Source organism: Amblyomma mixtum, chromosome 4 (genome assembly GCF_055824585.1).
Source record: "Amblyomma mixtum isolate Tamu chromosome 4, ASM5582458v1, whole genome shotgun sequence".
NCBI classification, from domain to species: domain Eukaryota; kingdom Metazoa; phylum Arthropoda; class Arachnida; order Ixodida; family Ixodidae; genus Amblyomma; species Amblyomma mixtum.
In genome coordinates this window covers 155,229,825-155,252,131 of record NC_143015.1, presented here as the reverse complement: position 1 = coordinate 155,252,131, position 22,307 = coordinate 155,229,825, and the positions used below count along the sequence as shown (strand labels likewise).

At 44.4% G+C, this 22,307-nt stretch overlaps 1 protein-coding gene across 5 annotated transcripts in view; it reads left to right on the top strand.

Moving 5' to 3' along the window:
• The window catches only part of Pdk1 (Phosphoinositide-dependent kinase 1), a 71,819-nt gene that overhangs the window by 29,487 nt on the left and 20,025 nt on the right, over nucleotides 1–22,307 (top strand). For 4 of the 5 annotated variants that reach the window (XM_089540979.1, XM_089540978.1, XM_089540981.1 and 1 more), the window contains exons 2-10: nucleotides 2,559–2,768; nucleotides 10,161–10,203; nucleotides 11,526–11,672; nucleotides 12,946–13,090; nucleotides 14,739–14,833; nucleotides 15,849–15,954; nucleotides 17,209–17,277; nucleotides 19,273–19,369; nucleotides 21,491–21,667. In XM_089540979.1, the coding sequence (XP_089397105.1) occupies nucleotides 2,559–2,768; nucleotides 10,161–10,203; nucleotides 11,526–11,672; nucleotides 12,946–13,090; nucleotides 14,739–14,833; nucleotides 15,849–15,954; nucleotides 17,209–17,277; nucleotides 19,273–19,369; nucleotides 21,491–21,667 (1,089 nt within the window). Of the gene's footprint in view, nucleotides 1–137; nucleotides 584–2,558; nucleotides 2,769–10,160; nucleotides 10,204–11,525; nucleotides 11,673–12,945; nucleotides 13,091–14,738; nucleotides 14,834–15,848; nucleotides 15,955–17,208; nucleotides 17,278–19,272; nucleotides 19,370–21,490; nucleotides 21,668–22,307 lie in introns of those variants that run through there. The other variant, XM_089540983.1, reaches the window with a different exon arrangement.

Genomic DNA, 22,307 nt, shown 5'->3' with positions numbered 1-22,307 from the left:
TTTTTGCTTCCCTGCGGTCATGACCACCTTATCGATTTGCGTGCGTCAAAAAAAAAAAAAAAAGGTGAGGGGGTCTCGAGAGGAGCAGGGGAACAGCTCTCACGTTCACAACAGCGTAAACACATCGCGGTTCGCAGTCGCCGATTGTTGAGAAATACGCAGTCCGAGAAGAAAAGGGACAAAGAATGCTGTTTTCTGTCTCGTCTGCGTATGTCGCCGGTCCGAAATGCGCAGGCGGTTCGCGTCACCTTTTTTTGTGGTCTGCTGATTCGGCTGCCTTTTTTTCTCGCCTGTTACTTTTCTTTTTTTTTTCTTCGTCTCTCGTCCCAGACCGTAAACGAGGCGCGCACTCGAACCATTCATTTCGTTGTGTCGCGACATCCGGTGACGCTTGCGTTCAGTGACTTTTTGTTGTTCGGCGCGGGTGCTTTGCGCGTGGCGCACTTTCGTCGAGCTGTTGACGCGGACTCGTGATCGGTAACTGTTTTCGTTCGCTAGAAACGGGAGAAAGACGGACATCGGTTGACGTCGTTTGTGTGGTGCTCAGTGAACGAGGCTCGCCCGTTCAAAGCTCGTCGTTCAGGTATTCTTCGCTTTGCGTTGTGCCGAAGTGCTGGCGGGACGTTTAGCACCTCCGCTGAGCTCATCTCTTGGCTGGAACGGTTTGAATCACCGACGCGGGGGGGGGGGGGGGGGGGGGGGGGGGGTTGCTTGAAGTCCGCAAGTGAAGTCTGATAACTGGGTACATAGTCGCTCGCTTTCTATAGCACGCAGATTATGTCTTTATTGCTGGCGCAATCGTGGTTGTGCAATTATTGGTTGTTATTGCAATTGTTGTTTCCGTTCCGATACGCTGCGCACCAGGGGGGGGGGGGGGGGGGGCGGGAGGATGGTTGATGAAGTTTTTAATATGTGCTTGATGAACACATCCATTCTCCGGTTTGTTTCTGATATACGACGATTCATTCATTCGGGCTGTACATTGGGTCAAGGTTTCTCGTTGCATACCATTCGTCGGTCGCATCATCGCAACATTTGGGAATTTTCGCTTAGCTCCTGAATGCAGTCTGTATTAATGGGGAGGCTATTGTTTGAAAACAGTCAGATAATCGTTGTTTTCGACCGCAGGGTCCCAGATTTCTGCAGGACATTCAGTACGTACATGACCCGCTTCTTTAAGGACCTTTTAGGTGCAGGCACCTCATCTGTTTTTAACATTTTTTGTACTTGAATTTTCATTGTTGTGGACAGATTGTAGTGCCTTGATGCTGTTGCAATCTTGCCATGTTCTGGTCTTTTGTGTAACTTCCCACTTTGTACTGCTGACGTTTTCTTTTTTTTTTCCAGTATAGTTCCAATTGTTTCGTTAAGACGGGGAAAAAAAGTGTTCTTTTTGTTGTAATGCTTTGGAACTGCGTCCCATTCTTCTCTTTGATTTCACGGCACACTTTATGGTAGAAGAGAAAATTGCAGCCTTGATGATTAGGCAGCTAATTTGGCTTGGTGCTAAAACTGCAATTGTGTGGGAATAATGCTGTGATGCATGTGTACCTCCTCTGTTAAGGTTTTCGAGCATCTTGTTGAATTCCTTGCAGTGGTCTTCAGTTATTTTAAGGACATTGAATGAACAACCTGCGTGATCATTGCCATTTAATGTAAGAAGAGACCATTAATGCCAGTACACGGTTCTCTAATCAAAATTCACGGTATTTGTGCACATGTGTGTTTTGTGCATCAGTCTTACTGTAGAGATAGATGGGGAGAAAATGAGTCTTGTCTGACGTGAAGCATATTCTGCTTTGCCTGACCGGCAATGCTTTGCTGCATTGCGCGTTAATGAAAACTTTCTGTAACGGAAAGGAACAAATAAAGAGAAAGAAAGAAAGAAAGAAAGAAAGAAAGAAAGAAAGAAAAGAAGCAGATTATGCTGCGGCAAGTTTTTGCCTGTGTATGTCGAAGAAATGCATAAATTCCCAATATTTTTAAATGATACTTTTCCTAAGCTAATGCACTCACCAGGTCATCATGATGTACACAACTTGTCTGACAGTCAAGATGGTTGAAATTTTGATTATGCTCGAATTGCATGAGGATACATTGTCCCTGAAAGTTTTATCATTCAGTGCAGAGGCTCAGAAGTTGAGCTTACAGCCAAAGCATCGCCCATTCCCCCCCCCTGAATTGATCGCTTGTCTTGTTCACATGATTCAAAGGCTGAACTGTATTCCATAGAGAGTGTCATGTGAATGTAAATGACTGAAATGACTGCATATAAAACTGTGTTATGAGTGCAATGGTAGCTTTGAGCAGCAGGCTTGCATTAGATGATTGAACTACTTAATGGATATATTGCAGCTGTATATTTTTGCTATCTGTTGCCTAGCTACCCACTGCAAACATGTTGTACAAACAAAAACTTCTTCCTTCGAGACCACAGACATGCATTTTTTTAAATTGCAAAATGAAATTGGTTGAAAAACAGGACTGGTAGAATTTATTGGTTGTGAAAGCTCAGTTGAATGTTTTGTTCTGTTCTTTCCCATCTATGACCCGTGCAGAGGAGCGTTAAAGAGCCTGTGGACGCCCCCCAAGCCGGAGCTGCCGAGATGCCCACGCCTGTCACGGGCGCCTCTACGTCGGGAGCCACGTTACCCAATAATGTGGCCTCCACGTCCAAGGAAGGCGGTGAGGAGCCCAAGCAACCTGCAAAGATGAGCGCCAAGGACTTCATCTTCGGCAAGCTCATTGGCGAAGGCTCCTTCTCCATGGTTGGTCACCCTCCTTTGTTGTGAATTCCCAAGGGCTGTGGTAAATTCTAGCAGCTCTGAATGGTGCCACATTCACTCTCAGGTGGCATAGATCCTCGGTCTCTGTAGTTTGTTTTGTAAATTTGGGGAACTGTTTTTGCGATTTTTAAATGCAAAAGCATTGCTGGTGCCATTACGAGAAAAGCTAGCAGTATGTGTGTGTATGTGTGCACATGTGTGCATATTTCTGTGCTCTCAGATGGTACAGAGCCGCCGCGGTGGCTCAGTGGCTATGGTGCTCGGCTGCTGACCCAAAAGACGCGGGTTCGATCCCGGCCGCGGCGGCTGGAATTTCTTTGGAGGAGAAATTCTAGAGGCCCGTGTACTGTGCGATGTCAGTGCACGTTAAAGAACCCCAGGTGGTCGAAATTTCCGGAGCCCTTCACTAAGGCGTCTCTCATAGCCTTAGTCGCTTTGGGACGTTAAACCCCATGAAACCAAACCAATCAGATGGTACAGAAAATCCTAGCAATGCCGAGCAAAAAAGAGTGATGTCAAGCATTTCAGTTGTACGCGTTCAGTTGTATGCACGTTCAGTTGTATGCCTTCCCAGATTTTTGTATCGAAATTGTAATGCACCTGTTTGTTGTACAGTGGTCTGAGTGCTGTCATACGCAAGTGTGTGTGTGTGTGTGTGGGTATGTGGGTGGGTAGGTGGTGTCATACTTCTAAGACAAAAAAAGACTGATCGCCTGAAATAGACATGGTTCGTGAATCTCAACCAAATGTCTGCGTCTTGCATCCATGGCATGCTTTCGCATTCCCACGTGTAAGCAGTCTCAGGTGTCTATGCCAAGTTTTTTTTTTAATGGGCTGCTTTCAGCTTTTGGGTATGCACATCCTTATCCGAAAAATTAGAGCCTAGGGGGTTTCTTCTAGTTGCTTCTCGGCCGTGCCCTGTGTGCATCCCCCGCATTCCGAATCTCCGGAAAGTAAGAGGAACTGTGGTCCTCTCCTCTCTGAAGGTTAGGACTTCCGTGTATGTCGTAAGGACCCCAGTACGCTTAGAAGCAAACCTTTCTCGGCTCTACACTTTAGACAAAGGCTATGCCTTATCGCACATACAGTTTGCAGCTGTTTCCCTGTTAGTGCTTCTTTTAGCCGAGGCCTATTAAAGAGGGAGGCCAGGTACCAGGAGAAGGAAATAATGGAACGGTGTGGGTTGGCTGCATGTGGCCGAAAGTGGTGAGATTAGGAAATTTTCTCATATAGCTTGGCCACAGCTGGTGTGATAGAGGAGTAATGAGAGGTCATCAAACACAGTCTCTGTCCCCTGGTGGTCCACACTTAGATGACCATCGGGATGGTGATTTTCCCCAAGGCTAAATTGTAGGAATAGTAGCACTTTTTTTCTTTTGAAGAGGTTATAATTAGCAGTAATGCCACCCTTCTTTGGTCAGTCTTTTTATTGAGCTGTTGCTTTGGGACGGTAGAAAGGGCGGGATGTACGAACATTATTTTTGTCTCGGCATTTGAGGAAACTAAAAATATCAAAATTTTGTCTTTCACACGTCACTTTTCTTTCTGTGGCTTGTTCATTGCAACATTACTTGACCTGTGTGGTTGTGGCTTTACTCCATCTTATTTGGGATGAACAGTTATTTTTCTGCTGCTTAAACGAGTAAAGTGAACAAAATTATTGTATGCAGTAAGGTTTTTGGCACAAAAGCTAATAGAGTCATTGACCATTAGTCACATTGCAAAGTCTGCCAGCAAGGAGTAGATACCCTGTAGGAGTATCTAAAAAAGTGGATAAGCAGTGGATAAGCAGTGGATAAGCAGCGGATAAGCAGCGGATAAAAAGTGGATAAAAAGTGGATAAAAAGTGGATAAAAAGTGGATAAAAAGTGGATAAAAAGTGGATAAAAAGTGGATAAAAAGTGGATAAAAAGTGGATAAAAAGTGGATAAAAAGTGGATAAAAAGTGGATAAAAAGTGGATAAAAAGTGGATAAGCAGTGGATAAGCAGTGGATAAGCAGTAGCAGTGTAGGCTGTTTTCTTGTAGTGTGATTCAGAGGTCTCCGCTTCAGGCATCTGCCAGGGTGATTTACGGCTGCTATGGAATGTCGCTTAGTAAATGCAGTCACATGAGGGTGTTTGTGCACATTTGTGCAGTACAGGTCTTTTGACTGTAGCACATGGCAATGGTGCAGGCGCTGTTATCAGTGTTATCGCTGTGATCACTGTCATCTGCAAGTGCACTTTTCTGCGAGGCTCACTTGAGCTTGACGTTGACGTGATTAGGAAGTTAGCAGTGCTTCACAAAGACGGGCAAGAGGGTGCAAGCTCTCACTTGCAGATATGAGGACAATTGCTTTAATACTCGAGTTGCTTCTGTGAAATAGTAGTTTTCATTATGCAGATGCTGCTGTTCTTGCATGCGGCCTTTTCATCTTATTGGGACGTCACACTAAGGGTAGCAGTTAAAGTAGTATGTTTTCCTGAAATAAACTGCAGCAATAAAAAAAAAAAGAAATCTGGGATATGTTAAGAAGGTTCACGTTATATGTTCTAGAGTGACTGATACTTCTTGAAGAATTGGAAAAAACAGTGCAACGGAACACGAGACAAGAGAAGGACAAACACCAGCGCTGTTTTAAAAGATTGATACATATAACTGAGGAGTGGAGGCATGAAGAGGATAGGAAAGTGCCCAATGTAGAAGAAATGAATTCCAGAAGAGGGCGATCGGGCTGGTTCAAGTTCAAGTTTATTACACAGAAAAAATATACAAAGTTCACAGTGAATGAGGCATCTGGATCCTTAGCCAGTGGCTAGTTTCGGATCCATTACAAACATGTTACAAATCTAGGCAGTTGAACAAGGCTGAACATACAAAACTTATAACTAATATAATGCAATAAAAATAATCAATTCAACAGTAAGGGGAGGTGTATTGTTCTGATAGCATGTACTTTTTTAGAGCAGGTGCAATGTTCGAGATGGACTTAATGCTGAATGGGATGATATTCCAAACTTTAGCGCTGACAAATGCTATGCTTCTACGACCGTATACATTGTGTGTTGTGGGTAAATTGAGGTTATTGTTGTCAGCGTGTCTAGTGTGACTTGAAGGAAGCTTCAGAATGGAAGAATTGTAAGGTATATCCGCTTTAATAATAGTGCTCACCAAGAGCGCTGTTTTGTAATCGCGAATTATACGAAAACGCATGATGTTGAGGTCTCTGAAGAGTGGATCTGATGATGAGTGCCAAGGTGCTGACGCTATTATCCTTAATGCTTTTTTGTACATGTTGTTGGTACATGTTTGAAGAATTGGAAAAAGAGCGCAACGGAAGACGAGACAAGAGAACTGGTGTTTGTCCTTCTCTTGTCTCGTCTTCCGTTGTGCTGTTTTTTCCAGTTCTTCAAACATGTACCAACTAGCCCGTATTTTCCCTCTACTGAGACTGCCATGGTAGAAACAATAGATGTGTCTCATGCGTGTATGTGGGCTCATTTCCTTGGTATTGCCAACAAGTGTCGTATATGTCTGCCGGACGTCCCGAAGTAAGTCAATGTCTTGGCAGGCCCACTTCTGATTGTCTAGCAAGGCCTTGAAAGCACGGGCATGTTTTTTTTAATTAAAGGGACAGTGAGGAGAGCTCTATCAATATTTTTTTTATAGCAAGATCCGATAGTTCGGCATTTCATGGCTTTGTTGCCACTTGGCCGGCAGCGGAAGATGCATTTATTCATGGGCGTCCGGAAGGGGGGGCAAGGGGGGGCGGTTGCCCCCCCTTGGAATTACGGATATTATTTATGCACTAGTAGAAAACAACTACATAGCTGCCGCCTCCCCCAAAACCGGCCATCGGGTGCACCCCCCTGGAAAAAGTTCTGCGGACGCCCTTGCATTTATTTCTAAGAAATTTGGATTCGAAGTTGAAAAGTTTTCCCGCCGCTCTGATTCAAACTAGGGATTCTCCTATGACGACACAGGACTAAGTGATGTGAAACATGACGTGCACATGACGTCACGCAGACTCCGTGATTTCTGACGGCCAGCAGTGTGGCCTGGCAGCAGCCGAAAACAAAGCTACCGCCGACCACACGTTGAAGGCATCTATCGGCTATTGCGGCCGTCGCTACCGTCGCTTCGTTTACGTTTGCACCGGCGTTTTGCCAGCGTTACGATGGATCCCGTTCTCGAAGTCGTCAACGAAGTTCTAGCAAACAGACACCTTTAGCATACCGTGTACCTTGTTTGCGCTAGCGGAATACCGGGAGCCCGCCTACTGCCGGGGAGCAGGCGCTGATTGGTCCCGATGCTGCAGGCGCGCGCGTAGCTGCCGGATACGTGGCACCATCTGGCGATGTCAAGGAGATTTGCGCATGCATTGGCTGCGCCTCAATGATTCATGGCTTCTCGTGTTCTAGTGTTTCTAGAACCATTAGTTCCAGCAACACTGTTTTGTCCTATGACGTCGCCACGCTTGTACTTGCGAGTTTGGCCTGTGGCGGCGATACCTGTATTTTGGTTCTTGCTCTTTTCTATGTTACAAGAGCTTTGTTGTCAGTATGAGTGGCATTTTTGTAATCGAGAGCTGGTATTCTTTCGATATAAACCAGCTTCAATTTCTCCTCAGTGTCCCTTTAAGGCAACTGGCCTGTCTGGGTGCATTTGTCCACGTGCTGGGATTCGTCGAGTGTTCATGTGCCCACTGCAACCAGCCTTTCGCTCATCTACAAGATAGTCTGAAAAGACCATCTAACCATATAGCTAGCACAGTTCAGCCTTCGCTACTTTTTTCACCGTTAAAATTAATTGTCGTCATTATGATTCTTCCATCTATTTCTCAGCCAAACTTTGAGCTGTGCATCGAGTAGTGTTCGCCCTTGGAGTGCAGATAATTGATCAAGGTGTTGGTGCTGCCAAGAGTTGCGATTCAGGATAGCAGGGTCATGCTTTTGTTTGCACTGAGAATTTCCCTTTCACTTTTTGAGCCAGTGCTTTGTTTTGCCTTCTGAGATTTCGCAGAATTTGAGTGTTTTTCTTGGGCCCCTACAGTCAAGAGTGGCCAATCTAATCTCTCGCACCTCATCCTGCCGGCAGCGCGCTTTTGTGTTCCGACTTCTGCGAACTGTTTACTCGCTGCTTTAAGCACAGCAGACTTAGCTTGACAATAGCACTGCTTTTATTTGTGACGTGCATTTTAATGTCGTGTCTTTTGAAGTAGTCGGATGTTCTCATTTTACCTGGAAATAGGGGATATTCAAAATTCCGCAGATGCGCTTTCCCGCATAACAATGTTGCCCCCAACAAGATGGCTGACCATTCGTTTCCAGCTGAAACAAAGCAAGAAAGACTGGTTTTTTGTTTGATTCTTCCAAAATACGTTTCTTACATTCTATCGACACCTTTAGCGCCTGTCCTGTAGCCCACGTAGTTCCTTTATAGCGAAGTCGGCCATCTTGTTTGGGGCAACATAGTTATGTGGGAAAGCGCACTTGCGGAATTTTGAATATCCCCTATTGGTCGTTCTCGGCAGAAAATGAAATTCTTTTAGAAAAACTCCATGTATGCTTCCAACTGTACAATCACTTTTGTTTTATCCAGTTCTTTTTTTTTTTCTTAAACTGGTAATAATTTCTTCGGTGTTTGTAGTGAATGTATATAAATATGTAAAGGCTGCTGGCACTGCCAGGGACATATGTAGGAGGAAAAAAAGTGTCAGATGTCCATAGTTGACACTCTGCTCCACGGCCTACCTGGATTACAGATATTTGACTGCACACTTACTTTGGACAGATCACCAATGGGGACCACTTTCACTGAGTAGGGGGAGACACCATTGGGTTTTCGGTTTCAGTGGCTGCTTCGAGGAACTGAATTCTTGTTAGAACCTATTTCTTTCAGTCGATGTGAACGCACCCCAAAGTCGTAAAAGATTTTTCATGTGTAAGGCTTGTGTTGTCATCACAATGAAGCTTGGATATGTGAATACTATTCCTTTGCCTTGCACAAAAAAAAAAAAAAACCTTTATGTGAGATATGTAGATTATGGTGAAAGTATCTTATTTAATCTTATGAAGACTGCATTCTTTTCCACCCCAGCTTGCTCCATAGGAAAAAAAAATGCACTTGTACCGTATTTTCCGGTGTATAAGACGCACCCGCCATATATGCAGGCTGTAATTGGAAAAGTTGGTATATAAGACGCACCCCAATTTACCCTGTTAGGCTAGTAAGGGTTAACTAAACATGCTTGTGCGACCATCGCCAAAATGCACCGTACCTGTGAGAGGTTATTAAACAACGCGAAGTAATCGAAAAAGGCAACACTCCCGCCATACCTGCCCACGTTCTTGCAAAAAAGAAAAAAAAAACGAAGAAACTCTCCTTATGTCCATAACAACATTACATTTTTACTTAAAGCCTTTGAAGTTTTAATCTTCCGATGCGCTATCAAAAAGTTTGCCCATTTCTGGAGGCAACACGGCTGAAACATTCTCTTTGCACTATGTACGTACTACGTATACGCGGAGCAAACAAAGTTGCAAAGGGTGAATAAAAAAAACGCCGGCTTGTCTTGGCTTGTCTTGACAATGGTGAGAAGCACGATTGTCACCACCTTTTGGCATTTCATATTTCTTTTGCTTGGGACCTCTGAAACGGCTGCATGTTTATGAACCCAGAAGTCGTCATCCCCGCCGTTTCATGATAAAGTTCACCTAAAGAAGTTCCACACCGCGGTCCCGGTATCGAAGTATTAACCGTATTACAACCCCATCATTGGTAGAGATATATTTTGGTCAAAAAAGCTTGCACGTGAACCTGAGTAACTTCTGAACTCGCAAAAAAACCCAAAAAATTCGCATATAAGACACACTCTTGTATAGGACACACCAGCAAGATATTTAAAAAAAAGCCGCGTCTTATACACCGGAAAATACGGTAGATACCAACAAGCCTTTACATTCTAAAAGAAACAAAGCGTTTGAAACAAACAGTAATGTGTCTTACTTTTAGCACTACTCAAGCAAGCAGGCATCATTACTTGTGTTTCGCACGTAATAACCCTAGTCGCTTGCACACCACAAAACTAAATAAAGCACAACTCAGCAACGCTCAGTTGGCATCAGTCTTGATTTGTGAAAAGATGAATTCGGGCATTCTCATCTTAGGACTGTGTAGTCTCCATCATGAGCGTGTGTCAAAAGGTGGCCAGAACAGTAAGTAGTGGTAGTGTTAAAGACTTTTATTGAAGCGTTTGTGCAGTGATTATTGCAGTGTAGCCTGTTTTAATGGCATTTTTGTGGTCTTTCAGATCAGTATACGAGAATAGTGTTGTGAGTGGTCCTCCTTTGGATGCTGTTTGTACTGAATCATTTTATTTTCACTTTTGCAGGTGTACCTAGCCAAGGAGATTCGTACCAATAAGGAATATGCAAGTGAGTGTCTTGCATCTAGCTGACTCTTTTTTGTTTCTGGGGCTTTGTATGGCTCGTAGTATGTAAGAAGTGAATGGAAATGGCAGTTTTGTCTTTACATTAGTGCTACAGTATCTCACAAAGTATCTCACAAACTTCATACTTCATGCTTCACTTCACATTGCACACAAAAAAATGAATGTGGACAGTCAGAAAGACATTTGCTGTTTGTTAGTGTCCATTTCTTGTGCTCTGTGTGAAGTGAAGCATGTGGAATCAAATAGCCCAGCAGTTTGTCTTCGGAAAATTTGCACATGATATTTCTGAGGTAACAAAGGGGAAATTCCACCTCACTATAAACTCCTTTGTTTGAGGTCTTCACCTGTGCTTTGTACTGATATCACATGGTGTTAAGACTGTGTTGATTCCTGCTTCATAGGCATGTTAAAGTTCCCTGTTGCATATTTAGGTGTGTGTCTGACGTGCGTGAGGCACAAGCTTTAGCTTTTCTGTTCATTTAAATGGGGCATTCACAGTGGTCTCAGTAATTTAAACTTGAAGGGGACACAGTGAATGAGTTTGAATTATGAGAGTTCAAAATAAAAGGGATCCTTTTTAATGTACTTATGTTGTCAGAACCAGTGCTTCAGTTCGACTACACCAGAAGTTCAGATTTGACGAGTCCACTGTACTGGTTTTTCCTATAAAGTTCGATCATAGTGCAAAAATAACAATGGGAAAAGACATGAGTGCTAACTTCCACTAAACCCTTTATTTGGCACTCACAGAATTTGTAAAGGTACAAACCACGTGCGAGAGAGGAAACACATCAAAGGTTTTCAGGTTGACAGTGTGAAATTCGACAACAGACATCTCAAAGTCAAAAACGAAACTAAACCATTAGCAACCAGAAGAAAACCTGAAAACTGGTGTGCACGTTTCACAAGTTCGCACGCTACCCTGCATCCAAGAAGGCGATATTTCTTGCTAGTGATCTCTTACACCCGGTTTGTACCTCACACCTGGTTTGTACCTTTATAAAATCTGGAAGTGCCAAATAAAGCGTTTAGTGGAAGCTAGCGTTGTGTCTTGTCTCTTCGTTATTTTTGCACTATGGAACCTCATGTGAGTTACCCACCAGCCCGAACCATCACCCTTCTTGTTTTTTCCTGTGTTGACCTGACCTGGTGCATTGTCTCTACCGTTTGTCATGTTTACCGAAGTCTAGACCACTTCAGCAACTAACTTCACACTGCATTGGACAGGACAGAAAAGATTTGTAGCAGTCGCTTATTTATATGAAGCATTGTATGATGTCGCCCCTGTGTCGGTCGCCTGTGCAGTCAAGGTGTGCTACAAGCAGCACATCCTCCGCGAGAAGAAGCAGCGGGCCATCATGCGCGAGAAGCAGATCCTGCGGATACTGAGTGCCCGGCCGCATCCGTTCTTCATCCGCCTCCACTCCACTTTCCACGATGCAAACAAGCTCTGTATCCTTCCTTCCCTGCCACCTGGTGGTTGGTAAGAGGGCGGGAAAATAGAGCCAGGCTGAAAATTGAGAGCAGAATGGAGAGTCATGGTGCGCAAAACTTTCACCGTTTTGCTTAGTTTTGCACGACCTGAGTGAACTAGAGCTGTTGGTGGCGTAATGGTTTGAGCATCTGCCTAGTATGCGTGAGGTGCGGGGCTTGTTTCCCAGCGCTGTCACATACCTGCTGGTTTTTAAATGGGTGCAATCTTTTCACTGGCCTGGTGCTCAGGTTCTTTGGGGTGACTTAACAAGGTGATGGTTCGGGCTAGTGGGAATGTGTTATGTTCCATAGTGCAGCAAGAACTCGGGGGACAAACACAAGCGCTAATGTTTCTTTTTTTTTATTTATTGTAATACCCACAGCGCTACAAGTGGCATTCCAGTGGGGGGGAATAACACATCATGCGAACGAAAAAAGGTAAAAAATTGCTACACATACAGTGCAGCCACGAAAGTAGCATCATTACAGCGTTCACAGAGATGAAGAGAATAAATCACCTGACGTAATTAATACCACCTCTTCAGAGAGCCTATTCCAGTCTCTTATAGACCTTGGGAAAAAGCATACTTAATAGATTTCTGATTTGCAGTTAATTTCCTTCACTTTTAATGGATGGTCACAGCGTAACAAAACATAGTTTGGTGCATGGATACTATACAGGTCACGGTTTATGCCAGTTTTGGTAGTAAGTACTAGTATACCGTAGACAATATCTGAGTTTTTCGAGCGTATGCCATCCCAGCGAGTTTTCTATGAAACACTAAAGTTTCTGGTATAATTATTAGAGACATATCGAATACCCAAATTTTGTATCCTTTCTAGTTTACTTATATCTATTTTATGCCAAGGGTCTCATACTGCTCGAGCATATTTGAGAACTGAGCGGACATTAGTCTTGAAAAGCAACTCTTTTGCTTCTAAAGGGAATTGTTTGATGTTACGCTTTAAAAAACTAAGAACGCGACGTGCCTTTCCTGTTACATAGTCGACATGTTGTCCCCAACTTAGATTAGAGGTTAGTTTGGAAAAGTTGGTCTTGAACCCCGCCTTGACCTGGGCCAAGGGACACATTCGCCATGGTGCCAATTGGCAAAGCTTCCCTTGTGCCAATTCAAAACCAAATCACCACCATCACAACGAGACAAGATGCCCTTGAGCAGTTCACACCGTATCATCGTAGTGGGGTTAAGCGACCTCCGTGTTGGCTTGCCTTGACCCCGCACTTCTGCAGATTTTGTGGTTACCTATGCAAAGAACGGCGAGCTCCTGCCGCACATTGTCAAGTATGGGTCGTTTGACGCGGACGTGACGAGGTTCTACACGGCCGAGATCATCTCGGCACTGGAGCACTTGCATTCGTTGGGCATCGTGCACAGGTGAGCATCTGTCTCTTGTGAGACCACTGTGTGCTTGCAAGAGGAGTCTTTAGAAGTTTGGAGATGTACTTGCTTTGGTTGGGAACAGCATTCAGGAAAGTGTTCCGGGAAGAGGATTAGAGGGACAGTGAGACAAATAGGCTGACAATGACAAATAGGCTGCTTAAGGGGGGACAAGGTCTTAAAACTAACTTTATTTATGGCTAGAACCTCGTGAAATTTTTGCACACAGATGTGTTTTTCTCTTCGGATTCCAAATATGTAATCATAATTGAGCTGGTGGTCTTAAATCTTACGAAGTCTAGAATGTAATTAGGTAATTTCTTACGCAGCTTTAATGAACTTTCTCATTGCATCCTGTTGCTTTTATTTACATGAATTGATAGCCAGAGAGTTCCTATACCCGATGACATTCTTCGTTTTTCTCTAAAGGCATGGCATCCTGATGTACTATGTTGAGAGTAAAAGGTCGCAATATTTTACACTGCAACTCGTTAAGCTAATTGTAAATTGCTGTTTATACGTGGCCTAAACAAAAAAGTAAGAATGCCATCGGGTATGGGATTTCCCTGGCTATCAATTCATGTAATTAAAAGCAACAAAATGCAGTGAGAAAGTTCATTAAAGCTGCGTAAGAAATTACCTAATTACTCTCTAGTCTTTAAGATAACTTCTGATCTAAGACCGCCAGCTCAATTATGGCTACATTTCTGGAATCAGAAGAGAAAAACACATCTGCGTGCAAAATTTCATGAGATTCTAACCACAAATAAAAAAGGTAAGTTTTAAGACCCTCGTCCCCCCTTAAACACAGGTATTGCTGCCACTGGCCATTTTCACAAGCAGACTGATGATTCAAGGCAATTCTGTTGTATCGCCGGATCACATATGCAGCCAGCCAAGTAAGCACGATGCCAGTAGCCGAACTAAGAAGACCTTTAATAGATTAGTCGCGGCAATACATACAAAGCCAGGGCCACCCGTGGCGCTCTCCAGGATAGGTTAATATAACTATAACGAATTCTTTCACACGAATCTCTGAGGCTAGGCTTCACTTGCACTAATTTGTAAACGATGAACATGACGTCCTTTTCTCTAATGATATCAAAAGTTTGAAGCAAGCAGTTGGAAGAATGTTCCATTTTTCATTGCAGTTTTATTGATAGTTAATGCTTGTTTTGCTGGTGAGCAGACAGCAACATAAGCATCGGAAGCCAGACAATTGCCATTTACTAAGAACACACGTTGAATGGAGTTGTTGCTTTAAAGGTCAATGACCAGGTCAAAATCCTGGCCAACATTTTGGAATTGGTACAGGTTCCTTGCTCACAGTGGTGAACAAAAAACCTAATTGTGAGCAAGGACTGTCAACTAATGTTCTGACATATTTAGGGACTTCGGGTTTTATGACAGCGCTGCTGCGTGATCGGACAATGTTCCATCAAAGCCCCGACTGCGATAACTTGAACGAGCCACTTCACTTGTATTTGAAATGAAGGCTGTAAACTTATGCTCCTCATGCAACTGTTCTGACTTTTGTGAGTTGTGAATTTTATTGTGGAAGGCCAGTTACCTTTTTTTTGCTAACTATCTGGCGTAGACTTTCTTCTTGTTTGTGTGAAATCTGCCGGTTTCTCTTTCTCCACAGGGACCTTAAACCGGAGAACATTCTTTTGGATGAACGCATGCACATTCAGATCACAGACTTTGGCTCCGCGAAGATCATCTCCCGGGAATTCTGCGGTGAGGCTGCGCTTTGTATTTTGCTGACTAAACCTTTGTCACTCCTGGCTTCCGTGGACCTAGTGAGGTTTTAGTTGTAGTCTTGCATTTCCTGTGCCCCTGTTGTCGATGTGCTTACCGTATTTTCCGGTGTATAAGACGCGCCTTTTTTCAAAAATCTTGCTGGTGTGTCCTATACAAGGGTGCGTCTTATATGCGAATTTTTCGTTTTTTTTTGCGTGTTCATAAATTACTCAGGTTCATGTTCAAGCTTTTTTCACTGAAAAAATATCACTACCAATAATGCGGTTGTAACACGGTTAATACTTGAATACTGCGACCGCCGTGCGCAACATTTTTAGGTGAACTTTATCATGAAACGGGGATGACGACTTTCGGGATCACAAACACATGGCCGTTTTGGAGGGCCCAAGCAAAAGTAATTAAAATGCCAGAAGATGGCGACAATCGCGCTTCTCGCCATTGTCAAGACAAGCCAGCGTTTTTTTTTAGTCGCCCTTTGCAACTCTGTTTGCTCCATGTACGTAGTGCGAAGAGAATGTTTCAGCTGTGTTGCCTCCAGAAATGGGCGAACTTTCTGATAGCGTATCCGAAGATGAAGTCTTCGAAGGTTTTAAGTAAAAAAAAAAAATGTTGTTGTGGACATAAGGAGAATTCATTCGTTTTTCTTTCTTTTTTTGCTAAAACATGGGTGGATATGGCGCGATCACTCTCACAGGTACGGTGCATTTCGTGATGGTCACGCGAGCGTGTTTAATTAAGCTTCACTAGCTTAACTGGGGTGCATCTTATACACGGGTGCGTCTTACACATGGGTGCATCTTATATACCAAATTTTTCAATGACAGCCTGCATATATGGGGGGGTGCGTCCTATACAAGGGTGCGTCTTATGCACCGGAAAATACGGTAGATGCGATTGTCATGTTGGTAGGTGTGTAAGTGGACTGCTGGCTTTGATGGGAGAGGTGGGTGCGGAAGTGAAAGTGGTGTCTGGTGTTATTCCTCTTTCGCAGATGAGGTGGACATTGGGGAGATCGAGCTGAACGGTCACAACTCCTTTGTGGGGACGGCACAGTACGTCTCACCGGAGATGCTGTCGGACAAGAGCTGTTCGCCCAGGTAGGCAGCGATACGCTGTTGTTCTTCCTTGAGCCAGTGTTTAGCACTTGCAGTTGCTGATCCTTAGCAGCTAGGTACAGCTGTGTTTTTCTTAGCCCCTTCAGGCAGTGCTTGCTGTTTCTTTTAGAACAGTTTTTTTTTCTACTCCTGAACAGCTGTATCTTACCGGTGCTCACCTATGGGGCAGAAACGTGGAGGCTAACAAAGAGGGTTCAGCTTAAGTTAAGAACAACGCAGCGAGCTATGGAAAGAAAAATGACAGGCGTAACGTCAAGAGATCGGAAGCGGGCGGAGTGGGTGAGGGAACAAACGCGGGTTAATGACATCCTAGTTGAAATCAAGAGGAAGAAGTGGGCTTGGGCAGGGCATGGGATGCGAAGGCAAGATAACCGCTGGTCCTTAAGGGTAACGGAGTGGATTCCAAGAGAAGGCAAGCGTAGCAGGGGGCGGCAGAAAGTTAGGTGGGCGGATGAGATTAAGAAGTTTGCGGGGATACAGTGGCGGCAACTGGCAAAGGACGGGGTTAATTGGAGAGACATGGGAGAGGCCTTTGCCCTGCAGTGGGTGTAGTCAGGCTGATGATGATGATGATGGTGATGAACAGTCTATGCAGGCCTCAACAAAGCCACTTAGTCTGGTTTGCCATGTAGAACAGCAACTGGTACTTGTAACTACCATGTACAAAATGTCGTACAAAGTGTCATAGGTGTCGGAAGTTTTAACATTGAAACAGCAGAATATGTCGGATGAGGGCAGGAGGGATCAGGGAATCACATGGTTTTTTTAATTTTTTGTTTGAAAAGGCACATGATGCTAAAAGCATTGAAAAGAAATGGTGTTACAGGTGATAATCCATGCATGTATGTCTAAGGATGTGCTACTAAGGTAGCCCGCTGTTTTGAGAAATGTTTGAGAAAAAAATTCATCTGAAATTAGAGAAATCACTGCTAGCTGCAGGTTACCCCCAGAAGGTAGGTTCACTTCACCTCATGGAGTATCGCTTTGGTGTTGTGACATTGCTTGTAAAGGGGTTGTATTGTTTTGTAAAGGGGTTGATTTGTATTTCCAGTGTCGTCATGCTGGTAAATTTAGGTTTTGCCTTTGTGACTGCTGTTATTACTGCTCATACAGCCGTAAGCTGCAGTAATTTGTTGCTGCCTTGTTTAAGGGTTCTGCTGCCCGGTTTCCATTGGGGTAACGTTGTGACTATCTCACTAGTTAACCTGTGTCTGCTCTGCTTCTCTGCCCTCACAGCACTGACCTCTGGGCTTTGGGGTGCATCGTCTACCAGATGATCTCTGGACTGCCTCCGTTTCGAGCATCGTGAGTGTGCTGCAGTTTGGACATGGCCATTTTGTCCGTTGTTGTCTCATAATGGGCTTGTAATAAGGGAGTAATTACTCATTGGCATCCACCTGAGCGCAGCCATACGGCCACAAAGGAAAGCTGTACAGCTTTCTCAGAAACTTCGTAGTTAAAGAAAAATTCGTCCTGGTCCGGGGTTCGAACCCGGGACCACCGCTACACCGGAGCAGTCGCTCTACCAGTTGAGCTAACCAGGACGGCAAGCTTATGGTAGGGCGAGATCGAATTGATCAATATCTCAAAGTGGGAACAGTGTTGGTCACCTTGGGGATTCCCCTAAACATTTGACCATAATGGGCTTGTGTTTTGGAAGCCTAGAGCTTTTTGAGAAGGCAGTATGCCTGATAGCAAATTATGGCTTTGGCAAGGCCACATGATGAAACATACTTTGTTTGGCAGTGACTAGTGAATACAATAAGCCTTAGTTAAGCGACACTAAGGACAAGTTGAAGTTGATGGAGTTGTCGTTCCAGTCAGTGTTTCTCCGGGAGTATTTACTGCGGGATATTTTTCTTATTCACTTTATTTAGCCGTCCGCTTGCTCTTATGCCAGTGGAGAGGTTGTAGTCTTGCACGTCTTATTGGGACCTGAGCCCATTCCACCATAGGGAATTATGGATGAAATATTGTGCGCAACTCTTTGATTTGTACGTTAAGCATTCATCATTGTTCTTTGCAGTGGGGGCGAAACATTTGTGCATGCTACTACCTATTGAGATATTGTACCAGTGGAAAAAAACAAGGCAGGGAGAAGAGCTAACAGGATGATATCTACACAGGAGGATTGATCCAGTGATCATCCAGTTTGCTGCTCATTTCCATGCCGTCCTTAAATCTGGTACAGTGTTTCTTAACTTGAATTGCTGTCTCTTCTGTCTGCTTAAGGGGGGACACTGGTCTTGAAAAGAAAATTTTATTAATTTAGTCATAGTTATGAAATTTTCAGGGCACATGTATTTTTGTGCGCTGATTCTAGATATGTCATTTAATTTCATGTAAAACAATTCCTTGAGCACTTATGCACTTTTTATGCAAGTATTTTGCGGAGAGTTCTGAAGAAAATTTGCTGCAGGAAACTCGCTGAAATGTATGCCATTGGGTTCTCTTGACACCAAGGAATACAATAAGGGTAACATTATCTTCCTGGCTCTCATAGAACTTGAGTACTACGGTACTGAAGCTGCCACTTCACACACAGGAATACACATTTTCCTTCTCATTTCTGAAGCGACAACTTCAAAACTCTATAACTTAAGTTCTATGATAGGCAGGAAGACAATCTAACCTTATTGTATTCCTTGGTGTGAAGAGAACCCAATGGCATACATTTCAGCGAGTTTCCCGCAGCAAATTTTATTCAAAACTCTCCGCAAAATACTAGCATAAAAAGTGCATAAGTGCTCAAGGAATTGTTTTACATGAAATTAAATGACATATCTTGAATCAGCACAGCAAAATACATATTGCCTGATGATTTCGTAACTGTGACTTCATTAATAAAAATTTTTTTTTCAAGACCAGTGTCCCCCCTTAAAGGGGGTTTTAAACACCTTCTGAGGAGAGTGCATAAACTCGCTCAGTTACTACGTTATGATGTCATGAACACTGGAGCCACATAATACACTTCTGCACATAGCAGAGAACATACAGTCAAGCGTGGAAGTTGGTGAGTCCTTTCCGGCGACATTGCATGCTCGCGCCCTCCTCCTTCACATGCTGTTGTGTAAGCTATCACGGCCGCAGCCAGTCAGCAGCGTTGTCTTGGCGGGTACTAACGTTATGTGCATTATTCCTAACAAAAAAGGAGCAAGGGAAAATTTGGTGTCTATGCTTTTTTAATTAGTAGCGACACATTCTGTAACTTCTTTTTTTGTTTCTGTACTTGCATTGAACCGTTAACTTGCAGCTGTGGCTCAGAAGGATCTCACGTGTTGTCTTTGGTTTTTCATCCAGGAATGAGTATCTAACGTTCCAGAAGATTCTCAAGCTGAAGTACGAGTTTCCTGACGGCTTCAACTCTGTCGTCCGCGACCTCGTCGAGAATCTCTTGGTATGTATCCTTGCTCACAGGCCGGACCCCTAGTGGTGTCTGAGTTTTAAAGGGGCCCCGAAACACAATCTTAGTTAACTTTTTTGCCTGTTGATTGCATACAGTGAGTTACAATGGTGCTATTAGCGTCGGTAATACCATGTATATTCCGTTTTTTAATATTTTAATGTCCTCCAAAAAAACAACTTCATGGCTCTGATGGTGTCGCCACACAGTGGCGGGTTTTTAGCAGCGGATATGACATCACCTGGCGCGAGCTTGATGACTGGACAAACAGTAAATATAATGCAAATTGTGTGAATACATAGAGACACATTTTGTCACCTGTCTGCGTTTTATATTAGATCAACAAAAACAACTTGTTTGTCTTAGATAAGAGCCCTGCAAAGCAAGTAAAATAAAAATACACCACCAGGGGCGCTCTGGCATGAAAACGACGCTGCCAGTCTCAGCAAGAACGAGTTACAGAGAGCAGGCAACCATGGAGTACAAACTTACGCGACGTGCTCTGGCAGGCTGTTTTAATTGGTTGCGCCAGGTGCCGTCATTGAGAGAGCGAAATAGGAGTGGGAAGCCCCGCCAAAATAGAGTTGAGGGCAGCGTTTTGTTTGCTCGTATTTTGAAATTTCTTCACTGAGTAACGCCCGTTCCTGTGCATCGATTCCTGTAATTCTTTTTAGGTCAGCATCTGTGTGACATAAAGAACCCACCTGAAGTATAGCCGGTATCCCCCTAAGCAGTGTTTCGCAGCCCCTTTAAGGATTGTCTATCTGGTGAGAGACCAGATATATGTAGCATAAGCGGCAATGTCTGCTTTTTTCATACTAGGGATTTTTGAAAGCCTGTTGTTTCTGTAATACATGGTACATAATGGTTTTGATTCATATATGCTGGGAAATAGGTTAATTGAGTATTTAATGCCATGCTGCCGGTTCTGACACCCCAGTAGCTAACCGATTCTTCGGACTCCAATAATTTGGAGCCGCCACGGTGGCTCAGTGGTTATGGTGCCCGGCTGCTGACCCGAAAGACGCTGGTTCGATCCCGGCCGCGGGGGTTGAATTTCTTTGGGGGAGAAATTCTAGAGGCCCGTGTACTGTGCGATGTCAGTGCACGTTAAAGAACCCGAGGTGGTCAAAATTTCCGGAGCCCTCCACTACGGCGTCTCTCATAGCCTTAGTCGCTTTGGGACGTTAAACCCCGTAAACCAAGCCAAACCATCCAATAATTTGGACCTTGTTGAGGAACCGTCGTGCACTTCATAAGGTTGTGTACATAATCATGGCCAATATTTCAGACTCTATGAATTTGAAAAATTAGTTTGTTTTTTTTACTAAAATAGATACCAGGAAGACTTTGTGGGTCCTAAAGTTCGATTTTTTGACCTTACATAGACGCGAGCGAGTATCGCTGTAGCATTGCTGCGACAACAGCTCTTTCATCTACATGAATGGTGTTGTTTTGGATTGTCTTGGAAAGGCTTGGCAGTTTCTGTTTCTGGTTGTTGCCACTCACTAATGACACGCTGTTCACCCTCACTGAAGTGTCGCACAAAGAGTGCATGAGGCTGGACACACAGCCATTGGGGGCTGTAGATCGGGCCTTTTCCGTTAGTGCCCTCTTTCGGTCTTTGTGACCGTCATTGCCGAGGTGAGAAGGCTCTGTCCTTACTGCGTCTAAGAAACTGTTTTGCAGTGCATCAGACATGGGTACAAGGAAGCATTGTTAACAGCTTTGCTACTCTGAAAAAGTTTGCCAGCCCTCCTAGCTTGTCACAATTCCCGAGTCCAGGAAACGCTGCATCAGTCCAGCTCAGTAGTTCATCCATGCATTGTGTCGCTATATTGTAAACAGTGTTCATTTAAGCAACTGTTCATGAAATACGCAAGTGACTGAACACCAGTGATTCAGTTCACACGTACTTGAGCGAGCAGACGTGGTGTCTCTCTCCGAGTTTGTCATCAAGCCTAGAGAAGTAGGTGCTGCCACAAGATCTCGGAAAGAAGCAGGTATCCCAGAATCCCCAACATGTCTGTGTGTATCCTGTGCACATGTGACTCACCAGTGTGGGACGTCCCGTGGAGTTGTGTTCATTCTGGGTCCCCGTGTGTCGTGTCCCAGGTGATTGACCCGAACCAGCGGCTGGGCGCGGCTTCCCGGGGCGGCTACCCGGCCCTCAAGGGGCACGAGTTCTTCACCGAGGTCCGGTGGGAGAAGCTGCCCGAGATGGAGCCCCCCAAGATGCTTCCTTTCCTCCCTGGCACGTCGAGCAACGAGGAACTGCGCTCCCACTACTGCGTAAGGGCGATATCATCCCACTCTCCGAGAGGGCTCTGGGAGGGGTGTAGGAGGAACTGCCATGTGGCATCATATTTGTGAGTAGCCCGTAGAAAGTGTACCCATCCAGTCTGAGACACTTTCTTTTGCAGCTGTAGGGGTTGATGGGAGGAAGCCCGGGATCCATGACTTTGAGATAGATGTCCACATAGTGGCGAGGGTTGGAGAGTAGGGTGGAGAGCAGGATATAGCAGAAGCAACATACACAGAGAGTGTTTTCAGGGTAGAATTGCAAGAGCGAGAGGGAATCGCTGAGTTGTAGAGAGGCAGTGTGGAGGACGAAGGATGCGGCACAGTGCAGGCATTGAGAACTCGCAGCAACAATACAACGAGGTGGGAGACAATGAGGCACCACAGCTGTTGCTATGGCTGGTTCTCGCATTATGCAGCATAACGTAAGTTCAAGAACATTTTATTAATAGAAAGCTTGCTGTGTTTTGAAGTGTGCCTACATTTTGAGAAGCTCCTATGTTCTCCCCCCCCCCCCCCCCCCCCCCCCCTCCCCCACACACACACAATACTTTTACACAGTGGACACACTTGCATAATGAATGTACCTGCTGTCCTGGTTTTTGAGACACTGTGGAGTGTTGTCATTTCT